Source organism: Pezoporus flaviventris, unplaced genomic scaffold, assembly GCF_033815535.1.
Source record: "Pezoporus flaviventris isolate CSIRO_AGI_PZ_B2104156 unplaced genomic scaffold, CSIRO_AGI_Pfla_v1 ptg000036l, whole genome shotgun sequence".
Taxonomy (NCBI): Eukaryota; Metazoa; Chordata; class Aves; order Psittaciformes; family Psittacidae; genus Pezoporus; species Pezoporus flaviventris.
Genome location: NW_026892584.1, coordinates 39,981,502 through 40,007,344, shown reverse-complemented (window position 1 = coordinate 40,007,344; position 25,843 = coordinate 39,981,502). Strand labels below are relative to the sequence as shown.

General features: G+C 39.1%; 1 protein-coding gene across 9 annotated transcripts in view; it reads right to left on the bottom strand.

Moving 5' to 3' along the window:
• WDR20 (WD repeat domain 20) overlaps window positions 1–25,843 on the bottom strand; it is a 50,783-nt gene that overhangs the window by 13,445 nt on the left and 11,495 nt on the right. For 7 of the 9 annotated variants that reach the window (XR_009745193.1, XR_009745194.1, XM_061464038.1 and 4 more), the window contains one exon: window positions 4,947–5,129. Coding sequence is in view for 6 of the 9 variants with exons in the window: in XM_061464038.1 (XP_061320022.1) it covers window positions 4,947–5,129 (183 nt within the window). In the remaining 3 variants the exon portion in view is untranslated. Of the gene's footprint in view, window positions 1–4; window positions 301–4,946; window positions 5,130–25,843 lie in introns of those variants that run through there. The other 2 variants (XM_061464034.1, XM_061464037.1) reach the window with 2 other exon arrangements.

Here is a 25,843-nt window from a genome sequence, read left to right as displayed (position 1 = left end):
CATCAGAAAGTCTGAAAATTAAAGTTTTAATGATTAACGGTAAATCTCAGCTTGGGGAGAGAGTGGGATGGGGAACAATACTTAAGTGAACTCAGCTTTCTAGGAGGGAGCTATGTTACTGCATTTGCAAAAACTTATCGGGCAGTAAAGAGGAAATTATTTTTAGACAAAATGCTACCAAAGGTTATTATTATGGTCCAGTCACATTCCACAAAGAACAAACTTCAATCAAGCCAATCTGTTGTTATGAATCTAAAGGCAGTGTTCTTAGCTTTATTTTTCACTGTGTAGGTTGAAGAGCTTGAAAAGGAAACAATCAAGAAAACACAGATTTAGCTACAGGGAAAAAAGGCAGTTACTGATCTATACTACATAGGTTACAAATCAATAACAGTAAATTCAGACTCTGGTTTTACCTGAAATCACAAATAAGATCCATCCTCTCAAGAAGAAATTAAAAAAAGGAGGCTTTAGGAGCCTTTACCAGGTTTTACTGATTCGGGGAGGAAAAGCTACAGACACATTCACCCTGTTATCAGGTGGCTGGAAAGTTAGTAACTAAATGCACAAGGTTCAGTGAGTGAATTGAAAAGGCACCACATACTCTTCACCTGGGAATCCCCACCCTCCAATTACTTTTCTTTCATTAGCCAAGGACCACTCAGTTACCACCTTAGAAGTTCCTTTTTAATAGAGTCTACCACTGCAAAAGAATGAACACACACATTAAACAAGCATTCCTGATCATAATGTCTTCAATTCTGTAAGAACTGAGAGATAAAGTCTGACTCCTTGAATTTGCTAGTGTAGCTCTGGTGGACCAAGTTGGCCATAGCATGACTCAAATGCAACTTTGAGACAAGTAATTCTTTACATGCACACTGAAGATTTGCATTTGACATAAGACTGGTAACAGGCTGAAAGAAAAGGTGAGTTACACTAACAGCAAGAATGCAAAGACAGAGCCTAAGGAAATACCAGGACAAGTTACAAAAAAGTTAAAAAAACCCCAAACAAACAAAAACCAAAGAAGAAAACCAAGCAAAACAAAAAACCTACACCAAAACAACCCTAAACCCTCCCTATGCTGTTTATCACAAAACAAACCCCAACAAACAAACAAAAAAACCAACCAACAAAACAAAACCCAAACTAACGGATAATGCATTAACTGTTATCCATTCTGGGCCTGTACCTAACACCAGAAAGCAGCATCTGATCATTTTAGATCATACTTTTGCATATACTTTCGCTGCTCAGTGTCAAGACTAGGAAGCCTGTCTCCTGTGATTTCTCATTAGTTAAATTAGCCATTTTGTACTTGAGAGCTGAGGTATGTAACAATCTGGGCTTTTCCTCAAATGCAGTAACTTCAGAACAACGCATTCTTAGCTTCTGTTGTGATATTTTAGGTAGTTTTTCATGTGTTCATTGATATTTACTATTCATATTTTAGAAATGATGGTATCAAGTATTAAATAGTTACCTGGTACACACCAAGAGAATACAGTCAGAGAACATCAGCCCAACTGGCTTGCTATAAGCAGAAGTCTTCTCATCATGAAACTACCGTTAACACGGCAACACAGCACAGTTTCTTGCTCTCCTGTACTAGAGCAGCTCAACCTGACATACACCCTCTACTCACAAGAGCAGTTGCTCAACTTTTAAATTATAAATGACATTTTAAGTCCATAATCATGTTAGGCTACACACTCTTAAATACTGTACAGGAATCCTGGAAGTCTGATCATTACTTCAAGGAGAACATGAACAAAACAGAAGACTGCCATCTACAATGAGAACAGATTAGCTCAAGGAGACAAGATGCAGAGAGACTTTAAGCTGTTATGTAGCAACTGACTACATACAACTCATCCTTTTCTCAACTAGCAGAGCTTTAAATTCAGCAAGATGATAAAAACTCTAAATTTAGCACTTCCTGAAGTTTCAAAAGCTTTCAGCTGGGCTCAGGCACTTCTGCAGCACAGCGGAACAAGACCTGAAGTCAGTATGACCAACGGCTGCATTACAAAAATGGACTGAAAGCAGTACAAAGCAATCAGGGAGATAACTGGGATAAGGAGCTTATGTCCAGTTTGGTGAAGGAATAGTAAATGAAGGAGCTTCAGTTAAAGTCAGAAAGACAAGGCAGGCCAAGATTATCCTGGTAGCCATGTTTTGCACAAGCTTGAAGGGACAAAATTATAAACATAGGCCTCAAGGAGTGAAAAAACTGAGACAATCAAGAATGGGCATTAAGGTCTGAAAAAGAGCTTTGGCAACACAGGTATAGGAAAAGTATTAGGAAATAAAAATGCAACTTAAGATTTTAGTTAAAATAAACAAAAGAGTAAGATGAAAGAATTCTAATTCAATTTGCTAACTTGAGAATAAACAACTACCACCTGAAAACAACTGAATCTGTGAGGCATACTTGGTTGGTTTTGGAAATAAGAAAATGCCACTAATTAAATTCTGACACAGCTAGAAGGAATACTGCTGCTGTAACAGACTGATACAGATAGGCAGCCACAAGCTTTATAGTAGCATGCATATCAGCCTTTCAAGTCCCTACCGTCTTCTATATCAACAGAATTAAAAAGAGTAACAAGTTAAAGCTGCATTAAAGTCTTTGCATTTTAAGTTCAACATAACTTTCTGTGTCATAACAGGTAAAGTTATTTCACATATCACATATGATTAAGTGCTATCCTGATTGCTTTATCACAAGTGATAGTCAAAAGACAGCTTTGGGCTACCTGAATCACCAAATTACTAACAGGCCAGGTGGTGAATTCTATTACCTCCAGCACTCCTACTAAATCTGTCAAAATATATGAACCCTTGTTTAGACGACCTTCTGCCTATGAAGACATGTTTATTCTCAAACACTCAACCCAACAGCCGAGTTCATCTTGAAGCAAACTGGCTCCAACTCAATGCTCAATAATCTTTGAAATGGCTTTTAGCTACAAGCCCAAACTTCAAAACACTTCCAGTCCAAACTTCAATACTGTAACTCACAGATCAAAAATACAGAGTTTTAGAATTGGTTCCACCTGCAGATAACATCAGTGTAAAACCAAGAATTTGTTATTTAACTCTAGCCTACTCTGCACGTGGTTTTGGTAGCACTGAACAAATCCTTATGCTAGCTTTGTAGAAAACAGATAATCTCTTTTACTTTCCACCAAACTGCCAAAGGATGCATTCCCACCACAGGGAAGTAATGCTTCCCAAGAAAGAAAAGACAAGAGTGTTGAATGGAAGCGGCTTCCATGCTTCTATCACTTGTGGACTACCACAAGCTGCATTGCAGACTGTATAGTCCTTTAAACTGTAGACACTAGACAGTAACTAACAAAGGCATATAAACACACACTGGACCTTTATTAAATATTTCATCAGAAGTTTTTCCCAAAGCAACCACAGTCCAACTACAAGAGTGGGAACTGTTCTGTGATATGAAACTCTAGCTGTTATAGTACTTCTAATGCCATTTGTAATACTTGCACTATTACCATGCAAGGTTAAGTTGAAGCTGTACTTACACAAACAACTTGTTCCCATCCAAATTAGCACTCCCAGTGGCGAGTTTGGTGTGTTTTGGTTTAGGGTGGATTGTGGTTTTGCTTTTGGGGGGGGGGGGGGAAGAGGAGTAAAAGGGGAGTGCGGAAGTGCAGGCAGAAAAGTGTTAGAACAATGCTAAAATGAACATTTCAACTATGTATGCAGAAGTTTCTACCAGAGTGCTCTGCAACATTTAGAGAATCTCCAGCACTGTTTCCCACTCGACACAAGCAGACAGAGCAGGTGGGAAAATGCTAGGTAAGAAGAAAAGCACCCCTCTTCTGATCTAGCTGTAGCTACTTTTAGAAATCTGAGGAGGAATTAGCTCTAATTATAAAACATCCCCACTGAGAACAATAGTTCAACCTTCTCTGCACAAAGAGCAAGGCAACACATCTCTCTGAGGGGGGAAAGATATGCTTGCTCAGTTTGAAAGCTGAGCAAGGCTTACCTTTATCTGCAAAGCTTTTATCCAAATTTTAAATAGCTAAAAAAAAAAAAAAAACAAACCACCAAAAAACAAAACAAACCAAAAACACACCCCAAACCAACCAACAAAAAAAAACAACCACAAACCCACAAAACCAAACCAACCACCAAAGCTCTTTCCTATTTGCTATTATCCCCCACAGTTCACCTGCAGCTGGATTAAAACACAAAAGGGAGAAAAAAATCCCTCACACCCCAAAAATACCAATCATCTCCCCCAACCCACCCGAATTCCTATTGCTATCCTCTGCAGAAAGTGCTGTCAAAAGTTGTACCAGTTACCAGATTTCCTTCCTTGTTCGCATCTAGACACTTGAAATTCTAAGAATGCCAGTACTACCAGGTAATGGGAGCCAGTGGCCCGGTAACTAGGAATTAGTACCCCCAACAGTACCCCCTTCTATGTTCTTACCACACAGCAGCAAAAAAAAAAAAAGTAGATGAAGAGTTTCTTTCAGGAACATCACATGGCTAAGACCTCACAAGCCTTTGGCTTTTTCTATGCAGCATTCAGCTTGATATCTTAGTCTTGCCCATGCAAGCCTATGGGAATCCTTGATACAGACAGTGTCTGCTATAACATCCTACCCATAAAAATCAGTATTTTCACCTTATTTAATATGTTGACTAAAATAACTGTAATTAACACTAGTCACAGTATTACGCAAACTAGAAAGTCCTAATTTTTGATCTTAACCCCCAAAAATTTCTTCATGAATAATGTTTTTGTGTAGCTATTTCAAGACAATGAAACAGCTGAAAAACAAAGGTGGTGACTGAACAATAAGCCATATAGACGAAGAGTCACCTACAGGACTTTGAGAATCTAGGATCTTTGATACCACAAACACATTGCATGCAACAATGTTAAGATTTCTACTTACTTCCTCATTAAATAATTTGCTAGTTTCTTTTTTAATAGGGTCTATAAGTTGGACCTGGCCTGCAGAGAAGCCCACTAGAAGAGAGACACTTTCTGCTGTGGCTGTTAAGTGATTGAAGTCATGGCATGTAGGTTGTGTTCCTTTGTATATCCTTTTGTCTATTGGTTTACTCAAGTCCGCAGCCTGCAAAGAAAACAAACAGAGTTAAAACAGTTTATCACAATGCATGCATATAACCAGCTATATTTGCAAATAAGGTTTATACTAAGCAATAATTTATGTAGTCACAAAAATCCTACTTTTAGAAGAAACTATTTATCAAAGACATCCCAAGATGTTGTCAAAAGGTCTGTCTTTTCATATAATACAACACCTCTGTTTTTCAACTTTGCTAAACACTATCTACCCCTAGCCTTTGCAGGTTGTCACAAACCAGTGACAACTGTTCAGTAAAACAAAAGCTACAGTGAGTCCTCAAGTCAATATATTCCCAGAAGAGGCATACCATCACAGAGGCAAGTTATCTTCTACTTTCCTACTACCAGCTTTCTCAATATTGAGTACAACCAATTTTGGATTAAGAACAGCATATTTTCAATCACCTGATTCTTCTACTGTAAGTCTATCCTTTTATAACAGACAAACATAAGATATTGGTCTCAATTAAAAAAATATCAACGAGATCCTAGGACAGCATTTTGCTAGGAACACTGACTCAAGATGCTGATGCTGTGATTATAAGCACATTTTAAGCCATTAAGCTACAAAGTAATTGTGCTTCTGACACTGAACACAGACTTCAAATACAGAGCTAAAATAAGACAAAATGAGTGCTAACAAAACTGAGGAACTTCAATATAAACAACTGAAGATCTGCTACTAAAGTGTCAAAAGAATCAAAAGAAACAGAAAAGCAATTTAAAAATGCCTTTTCAGTTTTGTCACCCATGTTTATCCCCGTATCACTTGTGAAGACAACCTAACCTTTCATCATGCAGAAATTAAACCCCACACATTTCATATGCAAGATCATACATCAGGTTCAACTTTTGTTTTTTTTCAATCCCTATTTACTAGGCTCAGAGTCTATAATTAGAAAGCTGCAGATACTCAACAATATTCCAGACCTGTGATGTAGACCTCAGCCTGAACCATGCTGAACAATCAGAGAACCACAGACTCTCCCAGCCAGCAGAAAACATGAATATTGCCAGGTGTTTCTCCTTCTGAATCCTATCCTTTTCAGCAGCAAAGGATCAATAGGTGGCTATTTTCAGACTGGAACTATACCTCGCTCTTTTGTCTGACTGAGGTTTTATATCACTAGCTTTTGTTTTTGTTGTCCGACAAATTTGGTGTGACTGAAGTTCCCAGTCTTCTGAAATTGTGTGATAATAGATCTAGCAAGACATGAAATTCTGGTAAATTAAATCTAAGCACAGACTTCACCATGCTTGTTATAGCTGTTCTCTGGGAACCAGATGGCAGTGACAATCTGTCTGAATTTAAATGAAGTAAAAATAAACTAATTCAATCCAGAATTAAACAGGCTTCTACTGACAGGGATGCTCCACCTTTTGTTTACATGCAGCTAGCGTTTTCAGTTAAAATATAGTTGTCTCATGGAGATAAGTCAAATCTCCAAACACAGACTCTACCAATCTCGATATCTCTTAATTGAAAAGACAGGGTAGATTCAATGAGCATAAGAACTAGGAGACATTTTCTTTATTTCTGCATAGCAGAATGCTGCTATTGGATTTTGCTAAGAACAAGTAAAGTGCTACTCAAAATCCAACCATGCCTGGGACTCGGCATTTCATTAGCTCCCTACTAAATCCATTTGCTATAGCTATTTCATGGAAGATCCAATTCTCAGAAAAGAGCTTTTACATGAGATCTGAGTCCATAACTGCCAAATCCCAGGATGTGATACTATCTACTGAAGAAGATGTGAGCTGTCACCCTCTCAGAAGAACGATGTACTTTAAAAGAGAACAGAAAGATCTTGAGATTGTTACTGAACATGGAGGTTAAAAAACACAGATTAGGCACTCTCACCTCCACCTGAGCTGGCAGCAAGCTATCTGCATACTTCCTGTCTCAGTTCCTGTAAGATTTTCCCCTGAAAAGCACTCAGCACTGTTTCAGCCTGTCCACTTTGAGAAGCTTACTCCATTGTGGACGACTTGTGATGAGAGCAACAATTTGTAATCGCAAATGAAAGAAGGATGGGGCATCTAATGTAAGGCTAAGAAAAAAATACCAGCCTCCCTTTCAATAAAAATCTGAAGCCATTGAACTGCATTTTAGCTAATGAAAACTCTGGTATTAGCACCTTGGCCAAATGATACCCACATCAGAAGTCTTTTTTTTCCAACATACAGAGTATCTCATGTACCCCTTGGGCAAAGCAACAAGGAATGGTGGTTATCAGGCAACAAGAACATGAGGAATTTCACACAACACCTGTCTAAAGTCAGTGATACAGCTGAACAAATTCTTGTACCCTGGGCATCAGCAGCTTCAGAGTCCTGCCTCAGAACAGATTTAAACTCTCTAGAGAGCCCTATGCTTACTTACAGAAGAAAAACTGGCCAACTTTGCCTTTTAGTTCTTAGTGATAAATTCATATTCTAGAAATAAAATGTGAACTATGTAACTCTTCTGAGGATTTCCTAGTGTCATTTACTTAACTCTTACAGCACACTCTCTTAGCTAGATTAGCCCCACTCTGAAAAAAAACCAAAAAAACCCCAAACAACTAACAGACTAGCATTTGCACATTCACCCTGAATTCATGACTTCCAGCAGAAAGGCAGTCAAATAGAACATCTTAACCACAGTGTGGTAGCCTGACCAGGTGCCCACCAAGGCCACTATATCACTGCCCTCAGCTAGACAGAGGACAGAAAATACAACAAAAGGCTCACGGGTCAAGATAAGGACAGGGAGAAGATCACTCAACAGTTTACCATCATGGGCAAACCAAACTTGCCTTGGGAAACTAGTTTAATTTACTACCAATCAAGTCAGGGTAGGATAATGAGGAAATAAAGCCCAATCTTAAAAAAATTTTCCCTTCACCCTTCCTTTCCTCCTGGGTTTAACTTGGCTCCAGATTTTCTCTGCCTTCTCCCCCACAGCAGTGCAGGTGGATGAGGAATGGGGAATTGCAGTCAGTTCATCACAAGTTGTCTCTGCCACTCCCTCCTCTGGGGGAGGACTCCTCACATTCTCGCCCTGCTCCAGTGTGGGCTCCATTCCACAGGAGACAGTTCTCCATGAACTGCTTCAGCATGGGTCCCTCCCATGGGGTGCAATCCTTCAGGAACAGACTGCTCCAGCCTAGGTCCCCTGCGAGGTCACAAGTCCTACCAGGAAACCTGTTCCAGCACAGACTCCTCTCTCCACACAGCCACAGGTCCTGCAGGAGCCTGCTCCAGCATGGGATTCCCACAGTGTCACAGCCTTCTTCAGGCATCCCCTCTGCTCTGGCATGGGGTCCACCAAGGGCTGCAGGTGGATATCAGCTCCATCAGAGACCTCCATGGGCTTCAGGGGGACACCACACCACGGTCTTCATCAAGGTCTACAGAGCAATCTCTGCTCCAGCTGCAATTGCTCCTGCACACTTTTCCCTCCACTTCTTAACTCTGTTATTCTAGAGGTGCTACCACTATTGCTGATGGGCTTGGCCTTGGCCAGTGGCAGGTCCATCGTGGAGCTGCTGGCATTAGATGTATAGACATAAGGGAAACTTCTCATAGAAGCCACCCTGTAGCCTTGCCACAGAAACCCAATACACACAACTTTAAGTACCAAAATACTAGGAAGAAAATGGGGAAAATAAATAATAATAATAAAAAAATAGTTATGTGAGTCTGAAGCAAATCATTTAAGTTTTCAGATTCCAATGTTTGAAATGTCTGATTAGGATGGGCATCAATAACCTCTGTTCCACAGCTGTATGTAATTCTAAGGTCAAAGCCAGATTAACACCTACCCAAGATTCATTCTTTTTATGTACTATTGATTCAAGACTTAGAGCTTTCATACTAAGATTTCCCAAAGTGAATCATGTTATTTCAAAGTCAGCATTTAAACATCCTTCTCAACAAATTTGATTCCTTCGTGTACCTTTTCTTTCTTAATTTGCACCTTTCTGCAAATTTTAGTTGAATGAAATTTATCATAGATGCTACATTTCCTTCCAAGTTACAAAACATCCGAGTTCAGAAAAGGAAAATAGTTAGTAATTTATCTCAGATAATTTCAACTGCAGTCATCAAAATGCTCCCTTCAGATACTTAATAGTATTTAATATCACATTTACCAGAAGACTGGCTTTCAGTGGATCACAGCTGTGAGAGTGAGACAAAATATTAGGTCTTTAAGCCTAGAAGTGAGGACAAACATTCAATAAAAATTTTACTTCTGAAAATCGTCTTAAGAAAATCTGTCTTGTCCAGAGAATTAATTGATCTTAAACAGAGGATTACTGGCCATGTACATAAAGCTCTACTGCAAAATAAAAAGAGAAGACAGAAAGAACCAAGACACTGTACTTTTGAAAGCAATTTCCTCAGCATTTCTGGAGCTTGGAATTCACAAGTGATTACCCATAGCTTCAATACTTTGCTGCCCAGGGATTTAATGGTCCCTGGTCTAAAACCAGAACAATTTGAGAAAGCTGAGCTTGTTATAATGCTATACAAGTAACATGAGTAATAACACTAGGAATTGATTTCTAAGTGAACTTTACTGAACTTCACAGACAACTCTTTAAAACCTAGCTGGAAAAAAGAGGCAAGGTAACCCCTGCTGATGCACCTTGCCAGTACCCCCTCATGAACAGGGCAGTCTTCCAGGACCGACGTGCTCACTGTATTAGCAAGGACAGGGAAAACTAAACCATAAGCCCCCTTAAAGCTTGTGTAGTTTTCCTCCACATCTGCGCTGGTCTTCTTTTCCTTACAGCAGAGCTAGCTGAAGGTCAGAGAAAGCTGAGGAATATGGCAAGAAAGCAGAGTTATGCTAGGCACTTTTGTAGAATTTTCTGGTGGGGTCTATTTTTTCTGTATGCAAGTATTTCTACCAGAAATACCAGCTTCAATATTCACTCTGGAAAGCCCTCTCATTATTATCAAAGGAGTAGATTCCCAGATTATTTTTTTTAATACAAAACATACAATACAGCTCACTTAACATTAGCAATAAAATCATCTGCAGCTATTTCCCAATTGCTTCAAGCTGGTCTGACCCTGCTTTAGGCAAGAGGTTACACTAAACTCTCAGTCTAGTGTAATACCTGACTAACCCTTGAATCCTAAGCTTAGAAACAATCAAAACAGCAGCAACATGGCCACTCCCAGCTTACTTAACAGATCTGGCTTACGTTTAAAAGGAACTTTATGCAGGAAGAAAACTACAGAAACAAGTAAGGCATCTTTCCCTATGAAGAGTGCTGATGTAGAGAAAAAAATCTGCTTAATTTATATGAGACACACAACAAAAAGTCCAGGCAATGCTTCCTGCAACTACAAAGCCCTAATAAAACACTTCAGTGCAGTTCACAGTGCCAGAGCCAATCTGCAATAAGCTGGCTCCTACAAATATAACTGCATGGCGGCTGACAAATTGCTGACTAATGACCTTAGCTCTCTCAGCGAAAAGTTTAATGTCTGACAAGAACTCATATAAACTCCAGTCAGATTCAAGAACCTTTCAGGTACCGTACAAGTGAACATGCATTCAGGGACACTTCAAAAGCCCCCCCAAAACTTATAAACTAGTCTGAAATCTTCAGGGAATACTTGTAAAGTAAAGGAGTATAAATTCTCTTCAGGATTCTATAAAAAGCCAGTACACAATCACCATCTGTAAAATTGCTCTATTTACACCTATCTATGAGAGGTTTCTTTAAGGATGGTTTCTTAAGTAAGAGCTGCTTTTTCCATACCTGAATGATGTGCTTAGCTTTAATGGTTGCATAATAGGTGTTCTCTGTGTATACACAGACTAGTTAGAGTGTCTCCCAAGCCTTGCAAAGCCATTAATGCTAGGGACATTACAGGTCTTTATTTGGCAACACTGTGTTCAATGCAACTGCTTCAGATTGCCCACATTTCTTAACCTCAAGAAAATTAGTTTTGCTTCTAAAATCTGGCTAATCTTTCAACTCCATGAATTGAGGCACCAAGAGCTTGACACTACAGCACAACTAGTGCTGGATTTGCTGCCAATTTATATAGGGGCAAGTATGAACTAGAACACATAAGCTCATACAAGTATGAACAAGCATATTCATTCACTTTCCCTTATTCCTCACCAATTGAAGGTGAAAGAAACTATGAGCAAGAGATGAAAGCTGCACTGGGCAACATGAACTTTGAAAATTAAGAACTACAAAATTGGGCCCACTGTAGGAGATGATCTGATTCAAGACCATCTTAAAAAACTGAATGTACACAAGTCCATGGGACCTGATGAAATCCATCCGTGGGTCCTGAAGGAGCTGGTGAATGAAGTTGCTAAGCCACTGTCCATCATATTTCAAAAATCATGGCAGTCAGGTGAAGTTCCCACTGACTGGAAAAAAAGGGAAATGTAACCCTCATTTTCAAGAAGGGGAAAATGGATGACCTGGGGAATTACAGACCAGTCAGTCTCACCTCTGCCTGGCAAAATCTTGGAGCAGATTCTCCTGGAAGGCATGCTAAGGCACATGAAAAACAACAAGGTGCTTAGTGACAGCCAGCATGGCTTCACTAAGGGGAAATCCTGCTTGACCAATTTGGTGGCCTTCTATGATGGGGCTACAGAACTGATGGACAGGGGTAGAGCAGTTGATGTCATCTACCTGGACTTGTGCAAAGCGTTCGACACTGTCCCACACGACATCCTTGTCTCTAAATTGGAGAGACATCAATTTGATAGGTGGACCACTCGATGGATAAAGAACTGGCTGGATGGCCACACACAAAGAGTTGTGATCAATGGCTCAATGTCCAGCTGGAGACCAGTAACAAGTGGCATCCCTCAGGGATTGGCGTTGGGACCCGTCTTGTTCAACGTCTTCGTCACTGACATGGACAGTGGGATTGGTTGTGCCCTCAGCAAGTTTGCCAATGACACCAAGCTGTGTGGTTCAGTTGATATGCTGGAGGGAAGGAATGCCATCCAGAGGGACCTTGACATGCTTGTGAGATGGGCTGATGCCAACCTTATGAAGTTTAACCATGCCAAGTGCAAGGTCCTGCACCTGGGTCGGAGCAATCCCAGGCACAGCTACAGGTTGGGCAGAGAAGAGACTCAGAGCAGCCCTGAGGAGAAGGAACTGGGGGTGTTGGTTGATGAGAAAATAAACATGAGCCGGCTTCAGTGTGTGCTCACAGCCCAGAAAGCCAACTGTATCCTGGGCTGCATCAAAAGGAGCGTGACCAGCAGGTCGAAGGAGGTGATCCTGCCCCTCTACTCTGCTCTCGTGACACCTCACCTGGAGTATTGTGTGCAGTTCTGGTGTCCTCAACATAAAAATGACATGGAACTCTTGGATCAAGCCCAGAGGAGGGCCACGAGGATGATCAGGGGACTGGAGCACTTCCCGTATGAAGATGGGCTGAGAAAGTTGGGGCTGTTGAGCCTGGAGAAGAGAAGGCTGTGTGGACACCTCATAGCAGCCTTCCAGTATCTCAAGGGGGGCTATAGGGATGCTGGGGAGGGACTCTTCATTAGGCATTGTAGTGATAGGACAAGGGGTAACGGGTTAAAACTTAAACAGGGGAAGTTTAGATTGGATATAAGGAAGAAGTTCTTTCCTGTTAGGGTGGTGAGGCACTGGAATGGCTTGCCCAGGGAGGTTGTGAATGCTCCATCCCTGGCAGTGTTCAAGGCCAGGCTGGACAAGCCTTGGGTGAGGTGGTTTAGTGTGAGGTGTCGCTGTCCATGGCTGGGGGGTTGCAACTAGATGATCTTAAGGTCCTTTCCAACCCTAACTATTCCACGATTGTATGATTCTAAAATTGGGGCAAAACAATCATCAGAGAGGAAAACAAGACTGGCTACTTCTAACACACTGCCTCAAAGGCTTTAGCTTGCTGTCTCTAGAAAACCTCCAGAAAGTGTAGCTGCCAATTTATGCCATTTTTATTTCTATGTTAAAATCCCAATCTTCAAGACATGATTATTATTAATTTGGCATAGGTGGCATATCTTCTATTTTTCTAATACATATTTTTAATAATCTCACTTAAAGTTTAAAATAATTTGCATTTATACCTGCTGCCAACGAAAGCATTTCAAGATTTACTTCCACTTAACAAAACCTTTATTCTCCTGAACAACACAGTTCCTCATAAATGGGTTCCTGTATCTTTGCAGAAGGTTTTTTTATGTTACAAAGCACTTGATTAAATGCTGAACAGGAACACTTAAGGCATGTGAAAAGAGTTTCTAGGATACTGTGCAAGAACTGCACTGTTCGTAAAATTACGTGGTGTCCCTGTTTTTATTTAACCTAATTTTTTCAAGTGTTCCACACAATTTCTCCATAACAAAGTCTTAAAGATCAGTTTTGTACAAGGCTGCCTGTAAATTTGGGAATCTATTTGATATTCTTCTCCCTTGTAGATTTTACTTCCACTCAAGGCCATAGAAGGCATACATGACTCTTTAAAGGAAAAAAGCATTACTTAACAAGATTTCAGCATTTTTTTCATACAAGAGACAACTATAACCACATACATTAAAGTAAAAGCTCTCATCCAGACAACTGGACATAAATCCACATTTAGGCAAAGATTAACTTAGGTTTCTGAAGCATCCAATACACTAATCATATTCTGTTTCTAGCAGAATTATTCTGAGCACTCAAACAGAGCTAAAAGCATCCACGGGTCTGAAATTAATCTATGTGACATTCACTGAAGCAGTATGTATACAATTGGCAAAATCAAGAACGTGGATGCAAACACCACAAAGAACCCATGTAAAGGACTGGTTGATTTATGACTTAGTATAACAGTGTTATAAACTGTTGGTTTTAAACCAAAATATTTGTCAGTTTACAGTATAGATCATCACATCCTATTGGAAATTACCTAACATGAAAGCAACAGCCTACCTACAGCTCTGGAAAAAGTAGACATTTTTGTTCAGAAACTCAGAAGAGCAGACTCCCAAAAAAAGACAAATCCTTTTTTTCTCAAATCCCCATTACTTCAAGGTGCATATAGAATCAACTCACTCTTTGTTTCCTTGTAAGACTGGCCAAAGAGCATTAAAGTAGGACAGGAATGTTAACATCTCTGAACTACTGTAAGGCAGGGAGGCTGAGGGAAAGTCAAGTAAGGCATTGAACCCCTCAACTTAAAAAAAAACACAAATAAACAAACAAAAAAAAAAACCCTCCATCTTCTGAGCAGAGAACACTGCTGCTGCCTCCACCTGTCACAACCCAAAAGAGGTCTTAAGTCACTGAAATTGTTCCTTTAGAAGCTTATTTTCAATTCAATACATTACTCATTTGGTAAAATGAGTAATTTTTATTATGAGACTCAGAGACCTTTTTTTCCCTTTGAAGGTGGTGGACAGTGTTGAATGTAAGCATAGGCCAAGACCCAGCATATTGCCATGATTTGTCCCATCCTGGTATGACCAGGATGACAACACACCTCATTTAAATGTTTTACTAATTTTTCTGGATTTTGCACTTGTTCAGTGGTGAAGTTCCAAAGCACTGGAGGGGCCCACTGGCCTCATACTTGCCCATACTATCCCACACATGCTGCAACTCATGACTGTCCAGCCTCACGGAAAAATCTCTTGATCCTTCTATATTGTGATCTAACCCTAGACAAGACCCGAACTCGACCCTGCTTAACTTTTGAGATCAGATGAAATGGTCATGGGTAAAACACACTCTGTATGTGTGTCAACATGGTGATCCCCATCACAATCAGCAGGCAGGTCTCAAGGGTACCCAAAGGCCATTCAAAACCTTCAGAACTCTCAAATGATGCTGTAAATAGTTGGGGGTGGGGTGGGAAAGTAAGGGAGTGTCTCCTTCATAGGCTGACCACCCAAGGAGGAGAAAAAAGATGCACAATTGCTAAACATTTCTATTATATACCTCTCAAAGTATAGAAGTGGTGACCACACTGGGAACGCAAGCCAGATCAGTTTCATGAACAATGAGTCTATTGTATTACAGGTCCTGAATTAAACTGAGAATGCTCAAGTTTGTGATTCTGGATGAGTTCATGCTGCATCACCTGGTTTTTACTATGGAAACTCCATTTTAATATTTGGGTTCAGTAAATAATGAAAATGATTTGGTAAAATGACTAACATTTTACCCATAACACCCACACTGACAATACTCCTTTTGAGTAGAAGGCCAAACCACGTAAGTGTGACAGCGCTGTTCAAAGAGCCAGGTCAGACCCAAAGAATTCTTTCTAATGAACTGCCCACAGCCTCCAGCACAGCTCTCCCAGAGCAAGCCTGGTCAGCCTGAAGAGGTCTATGAGCTTAGCATCTCCAAATGAAATCAAACAGCCTACCAACTCCAGCAAGTAGACTGGAAGCGCTCCACGTAACTCAAGCAATCTTAAGCTGCGCTATAATTCAAATCATTAAAACTTCAGGGAAATGACATGACATTGTATCTTAGCTTTTCAAAAGGTGTTTGCGTCTACATATTTAACTAAGTCAATTTTTACTATACCTGCAGAAGAATGTGTCCATCTCCTCCCTAGAAGCACTCCAATACTTGAGATCACTCCTCACACAATACTGCTATGATAAAGAAAGAGCACAAGAGCTTGAACTTGCTCTTGAGCATCTAAAGAATTACTCAGAAACCTGTACTGAAGAAAAGCTAGCAAAAGCAGTATTTCACAGTTCCTTTTGCAAAGTTCACCTTAACTGTGCGTGTCAGTTAATGACATGATCAATTCAGATAAAAACAGACTTTGATTTCAATGTTAGGCATTTGGTCACACTAAATCTGTAAACAGGCTGCTTAAACTCAAACAACTCTGAATATAGCCACTGTATCACACACTCCCAACAGACATGAACTGAATTAGATACTCTATTTTGGTTTAAGCAACCCCCCCCCCTTTTTTTTTTTTAAATAGGAAGAAGAGAAAAGGTGGCGTGATATCAGTATTATTTTCTCTTCCCAGTGGCTGGTCTACAGAATTCTGGCTTAACAGTGGCTCAGCCTGCTGGATAAAAACCTTTCCAACAGAAACCTTATTCAGAAGCACGTATGTTCTGCATGCAATGCAGACACCTTCCTCCTCTTCTCCCCCTACTCAGCTCTTTTTAAGGATATATGTAAGAAAGAGATCTCACTGTGCAGTTTTAAGTTCAAAACAGTGATCTCAGGGCTATTAATAAACCATGGGTGATGGGTCACATTTTTATACCGGTATCGCCCTCCCTGGCTTAAAAATTAAGACACAGATCTAACAGGTCACGGCACATGCATATTTCATAACCATGGACTGCAGAACTGAACCACAGTCCAAGACTTTGTACTCCAATACCATTTATTCAATGGTAGGCAGAAATAAGTTCCAAAAGGAAATTCAAGGAGTTAGCTGCATTAATGGATTGCTGTCCATGCCAGATTTCTTCCAGAAGGACATTTAAATTTATCCTGGGTTCAGCTCTAAGTTACTGTTCTTCTTAGTAGCTGGTGCAGTGCTGTGTTTTCAACTTTAGTCTGAGAACAAACCAATGCTTTTAGTTGTTGCTAAGTAATGCTTACTCCGATCAAGGACTTTTTCAGTCTCTCGTGCTTTACCAGTGAGGAGGGGCACAAGAAGCTGGGAGGAATCAGAGAGAGGACACTTGACCCAAACTAACCAAAGGGGTATTCCATACCATAGCACATCATGCCCAGTACATAAACTGGGGGGAGTTACCTGGAAGACCCAGATTGCTGCTTGGGTCAGGCTGGGTATAGATCAGCAGGTGGTGAGCAACTGTATTGTGCATCACCTGTGCTTATTTTTTCCCTTTTCCCACCGCTTAGTTTTTTATACTCTCCCCTTTTACTGCCCTTATTATTATTATTATTATTGGTGGCAATACTAGTGGGTTTGTATTATACCTTAGTTATCGGACTGTTCTTATCTCAACCCATTCTTTCAATTCTTCTCCCCCATCCAGGAGCAGGGGGGAAAAGGGAGGGATTCAGTGAGCACCTGCATGGTTCTCAGTTACCAGCTGGGCTTAAAGCACAACAACACTGCAATTAAAGAAGTTTTAGAACCCTTTATAGGATTTCTTTGCATTAACAACTGCGTGGAATTGCAAATATTGCCATATTTTAACACCCACTTTCTGTCCATTATTAACTCAAATGATCAAAGCAAGACATCCTGATAAAGTTAAAAATGTGGAAAAAGTACTCGTTCTGAATTTTGTTCCCCTCTGGTTTTACTGAATATCTTCTTGTTCCCAGGACGAGACAATGATGTCTCGCTTTCCTTACATACACAGCACTTACAATGCTTACTAGAATAAGCACTTGCATCCTTCTCAGTATTCCCACAGAAGTTTTCAGTTAATACAGTTTTCACCATTTCTCTGAACATTTTTGTAATAGTACTTTTTAATTTAAGACCTGGATGAACACTTAGAGATGCATCTACTGATTTATACAATGCAATATGATTTATTCCATTCTTGTTTCTAATAGTCTTCATTCTATTTCTTACAATAAAGAAAAGCTAGGAATTGAGTACTGATCAATTAACAGCTATCTATAGCAATACCCTCTTCTTTTTGTGTAGCGGTTTCAAACTGACTCAAGTTCTTTCCTCCAGTATGTGCCACCAAAAGCTTAGTGGGAACAAACACTCCTGCTCAGTTACCTAACATTAGTGTGTCTCCCAAGTTCATTACAACTGCCCCTTGCCAGTTAGTGAGTTAAAATAGCCCACCTTCAATTTCTGCTGCTTTTCTCTTTATTTCTTTTCCTGGTGTTACGGATCTACCACAGAACTCTAAGTTACCATATGTTAAACTTTGTGGGATGAAAGCTATTCAAAGTTTTATTTACTACTGCTAATCATTGGCACAGTTCATCTCATCCCAGGTCCTCCACATTCTTACTTTCAAGTTAAGCCCTAGTATAATCTTCCAGATTTTTCACATTCTACCTTTAATTATAAAGTGATCAGTAAGTCCTCCTTAAAGAAGTCAGCAAAAGGCACAGACTAACCTGTCATACAGTATAATCATGACTATTTGTCTGCAGCTCAGCCTCTTAACACTTAAAACTCATGGGAACTCCTGAACACCATTTCAGCGTAATACTACACAGCATTTCACGTTCAAATAACGCCACTTCCTACTTAATCACATCAAGCCTGCCTTCCTTCCCAAGACACCTTGTGCTTGTAGCACAGGTAAATTAATCAGTTTCTCAATTATAACATAAACTGATTTCTCTTAGCCTACAACTATCTAATATAATCCCCAATCTAGACTATGCAATGCATAATGCATAAGGTCAAGCCATACGTTAGGCTAGGTGCACACAATCTCAATGTCCAACTCCAACTCCAGCCTCACTCTTCATAAGCTTTTAGTATTATCTCTCTCAAGTCACAGATTGGCATCTCTATGTAACAGCTTTCCCTTTTGGAGCAGACAGATTTTTTTTTAAAGATGCATGTAAATATATATCCTAATTTACATTCAGAAAGAGAGAAATAACTGCATGATTTGCACGCAAACACACCTATAGAAAACTGTACACCAGTCACATGCAATATCAGATTTTGCCAAGTATACTGACATGACTGCAATATGAAATACTGTGTTCCTAGACTGTTCAAAGACAGCTGATTAAACAGGGAACCTATCAAACTGGAAATCACCCTGTTAAAATACTAACATACAGATCTTTCTTACAGTTAGCAGCCTTGAGACAGACCACAGAAAAGTGAATTAAATACTGCAAGATCTTAAACATACATAGATCATTAAAAAATATAATATAATCATGAACACACAAATCAAATATATACAGATCCTATATATGATCTAACACACATATAATCACTAATATAGACAAATCATATATGTATAGAGATCACCCTAGTCATATCTGTTAAACAAGACATGGCACATAAATTACTTGATTACAGTACTTATGGTTGTAATTTTTTTCAGTCTCCAAGAGGCTATGCTATTCACTCAACATCCTTACAGTTAAGAGAACAAGCCACCAATGAATGTCACTCTTCCCCACTTGTGAATATTGTCTGCTTTGTGTGAAACTCTTAACTGGCAATTAAGATTTGCCTGATAAAAATAGGATTTTAAAACAGTACTCTTTAGAAAATAGACTCTAAAAAATGATAAACAACTACATTTACCCTCCAACGCAATTATTTCAGTTTACAAGTTTTCTTTTGTGTATCTTAGTTTCCGAACTTTGGCATGAATTTCCTACTGTGTTTGCCATGGTAACCAAGCAGCCTGAGCCTCTACTTGAAATTCTGTTTAACTGTTTAGTGCTGTATATTGACCAAGATACATTAACATCCTAATGCATTCCAAGGAACCGCTTTATTAACTATTGCAAACCTCAAAAGTTTTCTGCTGTTGTTTAACATGGGAGGATAACTGGGAAACTTCATTTCATAGCTACATACACTCAGGTTTGAGGAACAGGGTATATTTAATATATAAGGAGCTACATTGGATCAGCAGAGTCTCTATTTGAGACTATCTTCTCTCCTGTGAGTCAACACTTTACATTTATGTTAGAAAGGAAATACTTGTTTCAAGTATACATTTGAATGAGAAAAATTTTCCACACATTAAAGCTTACGTCCTGGTGGAAAACTGATCTGTTGCAAGAAGAGCCAGGTAACTGGCTAACATCTTACTTGAAGATCTAAGATTAACAGAACAAAGGCAGGCCACAATTGCTAGCTTCTCTTTGTATCTGTTTTGAAGGAAGCTTTCTTCAAACATTTATCTTAAATACAGGCTCATGAATAAGAAAACACCTGATTTAAGTGCATGAAATCTTTCCTAATCCCCAGAAAATACAGTTCAACATATCAAAATTTAATTTAAAAAATAAGTAAAAAAACAGATTAGGAAAACCGGGGGGGGGGGGGGGGGGGGGGGAGCGGAGCTTACTGCTTAGTTTTTTTCAATCTCACTATTGCATATAGTTAAAATAAATAAACAAACCCTAACAAATATAAAACAAGTATGGGTTGGCTGGTCACCTCTTTACAGTAAATAAATGCAGCCACTATCACCTCATGTTACTATTCAAGAAAACCTCTCATTCTTTACTCTGTTTATGGTTCAAGACAGAATGAAATAGTTCTGACCTGCTATATAAATGCAAACTTACAATACAGAGAACCATTTTCAACAGTACCCAAACCACAAAATAAACCCCCTGGAAGCTTCCCTACAAAACTACTGAGATAGTTTTACCATAAAACATAGCATGTTCTTTCCATGATATCTGCAAAGCCAGCTGTACCTTCACCCTTTCATTGGACTTTACTGTTTACAGCTCCTCCAGCATCTTATAGTTCATTTACTCTCCTGCATCTAAAAGCATGTAAGATAGCCTCACTGGGTACGCCACAGATAGTTGGACTGCTAAATCTATAAACACATTTTCTGCATTTTGTTCATCTGGCTCAGCTCTTAGGAAGCTTCTGGATGAAACATCCTACCTCTTCTTAGAAATCTATTCTGTATTTCCCATAGAATCTGCAACCTATCACACCACAGTATTTTCATTATGCAATTTAACTATCAGCAATAGGTTACAGCAGGGCAGGTCAAAGAGCATGACTTCTGAATAGTAAATTCTGCACAACTGGGATTCATGTGAGACCTGGCAATGTCTCATACATCTAGGGAAGGTTTTATATTATTTATTCTCTCCTGTCGTTCTTCTCTTCTTCTGTTTACAGCTTTAAGAAATATTGATTGCTTTGCTTAGCTAACTAAAAAAAAAAAAACAACAAAAACACACACTCTTCTTTCTCCAGTTTTACATTTGACACCATCTTCTGCTAGTAGCAGGAGTTGAAAATCACCTTCATCAACACAAGTGATCAGAATTTCATACAATATTAAAGCCATTTTTTTCAATGCCTTGTACAGTGGCACTAAAGATGCTTCCTTATTTCTATTGGTAAACTTCATTTGATGAATTGCTCCTCCTGCTTTCAACAGCTGTATCACAGGCTGGCTCAGCTTGTGGTCAACATTACACTCTGGTTATCATCTTTTCAAAGTTTTCTGGCTGAAGGAAAAATTCCATATGTATTTTTTTTAATGCATTTTAACTTCACTTACTGTTCTGCTACCAGCTTGTTTCTTGTTATAAAATACTCTGATTACAAACTGATGCCTCACAACTTTAAGAGAATTTTGCCATCATGTATGTGTGCTTACTTCTTTGACCCAATGTCACCAATTAAAGTACTGTTTCCAAACCCACTCCTAGAAGACCTCTACTTGAGACTCTTGAGTTCTCAAGAGTTGTCACAGTCCTGGTAATCAGTAAATTATGTAAAAAGATATCAAAGACTAAGAATTTTAATTCTCTCCGCATTTCAGAGCGGAGTGAGTTTAAGGTTCTAGTACCCCCTCAGTTAAAAACATCTGATATACTAATCTAAAACTGCTAGTATATACAAGGACATGAACATAAGTTTTTCCTTACTACCAGAGTGTTACACTAGAAACACTGAGCAGCTGAACTTCAAATAAAGCTGTCTATATAATGCCCATTATACATTAATGTTTTCCTACTGCAGGGAAACTATCTTTTACTTTAAGCAAAACAGAACACACAGAAGTATACTACCTCTTTCAAAAGCTAGAACTGAAAGTAACATGAAGCAGTTAAAAATTCTCAGGGTTTTGGATTTGGTGGGTGAGTTTGTTGTTGTGGTAGCGGGTGTGTGTTGAGTAGCACTCTTGTATGTTTTTCTCCAAATACAATCAAGGGTGTGCCTTAAGAAAATACCTTCTTCTCACTAGCAGTCAAATGGGTTTTAGCAGAAGTTTTGACTATTAGGAATATGGAAATGATTTCAGAATAGCAGAGAGCATACCAAATATTCACTGAATGAAGTTCATGCTGCAATACTACTTACAGACTGCCACATGCCACATGTAAAGAATATATCCCCTTTTGTAAAATTGTAATGCACTGAAGCACACATTTCAGTCTTTTCACTTTTGAGGAACTGAAAAAATTAACTGCATCATAACAATTACTGCTTTCCTTAACTACACTTCATAATTAAGTTCTGCAAGGTACACTTAAGATTTATGCTTAATTAACTGTAACTCCTTTCTTAATAGTCACAATCTAGAAGTTATAACAGTCATAGCTCTGAAGTAAAAAAGCAATAGCTACCTTTCTGATCTTCTCTTTATTCCTTATCCTCCAGGGGATAGTCTCATTTCCTCCCACTCCTCCAGTCTAGTCACTGTTGCCTACACTTCTAATCAGTCCTTTCTCACCTGTTTGTAAATGCTGAATGAGGCACGGTTCAGATAAGCTGAACAAAGGTAAGATACATATACTAGACATAAGAAATAAATTCAAATAAGGAAAATAGGTATGTAAGTATCAAACAGCTTTCAAGTGAAACCACACATTCTGGCACAATTCAGCAACTGTTCTCATTCCGTTCACAGGCTCAGGTGGGATACTTATTAAACACTAAGTTACTTTCACTGGAAAACTTTAAATTGACTCAGCTCTGTAAACAAAACTGGTTAGAAAGTTATATCTCTTCAAGATGACACTCATTTAAATTAGAGGTCGCAGACTGCTTTTCGATGACCCCCAAAACATGGAACAAACTGGAAATATTACATGCCTGAATGATAGCATCTTCTCCAAGTTGCTCACCATGCACATGCAAAAGTTAGCTGACCTGTTGGACTAGTGATCTAGTCAGTCATACCTTCAAAGTCATTACTTTCACTAAATTTAGCTTCGAGTCTTATTTTTTTTCTGCTCCAAAACATAGCTATGATTTTATACGTAGCAGAAAAATGCACTTTAACAATACATGCGCAACTACCAAAGCATTCACTGAGGCTGACTTTATACACAACTTGCCAGAGACAGATTTGCAGTTTTTGAGGTTTTTTTTTTTCTTTTGGTGATCAGACATCCTAAGTTTCCTTAAAATACATCACAGAAAATTAAGTTCCCTGTTGAAAGACTAAGGCTGGTGTACCTTAATCACTGAAGTTGTTCAAAGTTCATTTCTTCTAACTTTAAGAAGATCAAAATAGAGTAACACTCAAGAGCTGGCCTTACAAGAGTGTTTCAAGGCAAAAAAATCCAACACCTGCCATCCCTTGACAATACCCTAATCTTTTCCAATTTTAACAGTGAAGCGTTAAGTAGAACATCTCTCTTTTTAAGGGCATTCAAAAGTATCCAAACAAAACAGAGACTTCACAGGTACAAAGAACAAATAACCAAAAGACCTGATTCAGGAAACAGCATTAGGACTAAACTAAATTGATTTACTTGAAATTTGCAAGCTACAGTATGATCATCATTATTAAATTAGAGCAAGTTCAGTTTCATGTAGACTTGTCAACAGGTAGAAGTATAAATTCATATTAATACAATATAACCAGTATAGCTTCATTATACTAAAAAAACATACAGACAATTAGTAGGAATAAGTTGAATTTCTACCAGTCTACACATTGGTATTTATCTTTGAAAGTTTGCACAATCCCCTTTTCAGCACATAAGTTATTTCTTTAGGACGGAAAATAAACATAAAAGGCAACAACAAAAGAGGTCAGGATTATCCACTGCTATAACAAAACGATGTTTTAGTCGAACAGTGTAAATTCACTGTTTGTAAGAAGTTGTGTGTTGCAGAAAAGCAGTCTCAGTAATTGTTCACTGCATTCCCTGTTGCTATAGAAACTTAACTTCACTGTAGCAGTTGTTAATTAATTTAAATTTTTTTAATTACAAAGCTCCATAAAAGTCAAACACAAAGCAATGTCTGTCCAGCAAGCTGAATTATGCCTTTTCTGGCTACTGTTGGATTTCGCAAGCCCTACAGGAATGCCAGACATTTCTGATACAGTGGTTTTAAGTGACCATAACTCCATCATATTGCAGCATGTTAATACTACCAGAACAAAGCCCTAATTACTTTTGTACTAAAAATAAGATTCAACTGCTCTTATTCTAAGAGCTCCAGAACAGTCCTAAAGAAGTTATGTGAATAAATTACTGATCAGGTATATAACCTATGCTTCAAAAGCAGAATGAGGCCCACCGATTAATGATTTTTCTGATCATATTTAGTAACAGACAAACAGCACAACATATTTGCCTTAACTCTTATTCTGAAGTTGTTACTTGCAATGCATCTTCCTTCTGGGTGCTGAAGATGTATCATAACAACCCAACACAATAACGTAAAAACCGCTATAGAACAAGAATAGCAGCACAGGCTGCTAGAAAGCAAATATCAAGGACCAAACCCCTAACACAGATGCACTGCAGTGAACTCAGATTTCTCACAATCCCACAGGTAGCAGTTCCAGGATATCACCTAGTCCACAAACCAGAATCCTGCTTCAGAAGTTTTAGAGCAAAAGGCAGAATGCTCCCAACTTCAGCACCAGTGCTCCAAATAGCTTTATTTTTAAGTAAGGAAAGCATTAAGATACTTCAAGTAATAGTAAGTGCTGACAGTTTCACTGGTACAGATATGGCGGGGGAGGGGGGGGACGACACAACCAACCTTTTGCCTGCTAGCTATTAATATCTTCCTTTAAAGATTACAGTGAAAGGGCTAAAACTGTTAAATGAACCAAATGGTCACACAACACTGTTTCTTTCCTCAGGCTGATTTTTGTCTCAAGAGCAAGAGGCAGTGATCAATCTATCTATTGCCACCTACTGATCTACTTGCAGACAGTAGCTCAGGCCACTGAGTAGCTGCCCGTATCTGAAGCGTTTGCTCAAGCTCCTAACAGAAGCCTAAATGAAGGCACAGAACCAAACACAAGCTCCTGAGAGGACATGGGCCAGGCATTAAATCATCCCTCCCACTGCTACAGGCATACTAATACTAGGGATTTCTACTGTCAAAAATACCTTTATCCAGCACTGATATCAGCAGACTGTCTTAATCTAAATTTCTTTTATATCAGCCTGCACTGGAAGTGCCACAGCTGCAAGATGCCTACTAATCAGAGGTGATAAAAATGAAGAAAGGGTTCCCAAATGACTGAAGAGAAGGCACAGCAAAAGCATTTTCTAGCATCGTAAGACTGGACTTCTCCAAGCACTGGTCTTACAAACATTCCCATTTGACTCTCTCTTATGTACAAGAAAATCCACTATCAATTTAGGACTAACAAAAAATACACAGATCAACCAGATCCATGCAAGCCAAACACTTTTTTGCAAGAAGGGCCAACTATCGCTCAGAAGAAATACATGCATGCTGATGGGGTCCATCTGTCAGAGAAGAGGAAAAGCATTTTCAGTCATAGACTTGCCAAGCTGGTGAAGAAGGTTTTAAGCTGAAGTTGCCAGGAGAGGGGAACATCAATCCATCCCTTTCCTACCACTACCATGGTGGATTAGATGCCAGCAACAGATGTCCAGAGCCTGGAGAGGGATCACGGGTCAGCAGGAGAGCACCTGAAGAGCAGCACAAAAGGATTCAGACAATCCAGATTGTAAATCAGCTTCACTGAGGGCCCAGCATTAATACCTCTATGCAAATACACATAGCATGGGGAATAAACAAGAGGAATTAGAGATGTGTACACACTTGCAGGGCTGTGATCTTGGAGATCTCCACAGGCTG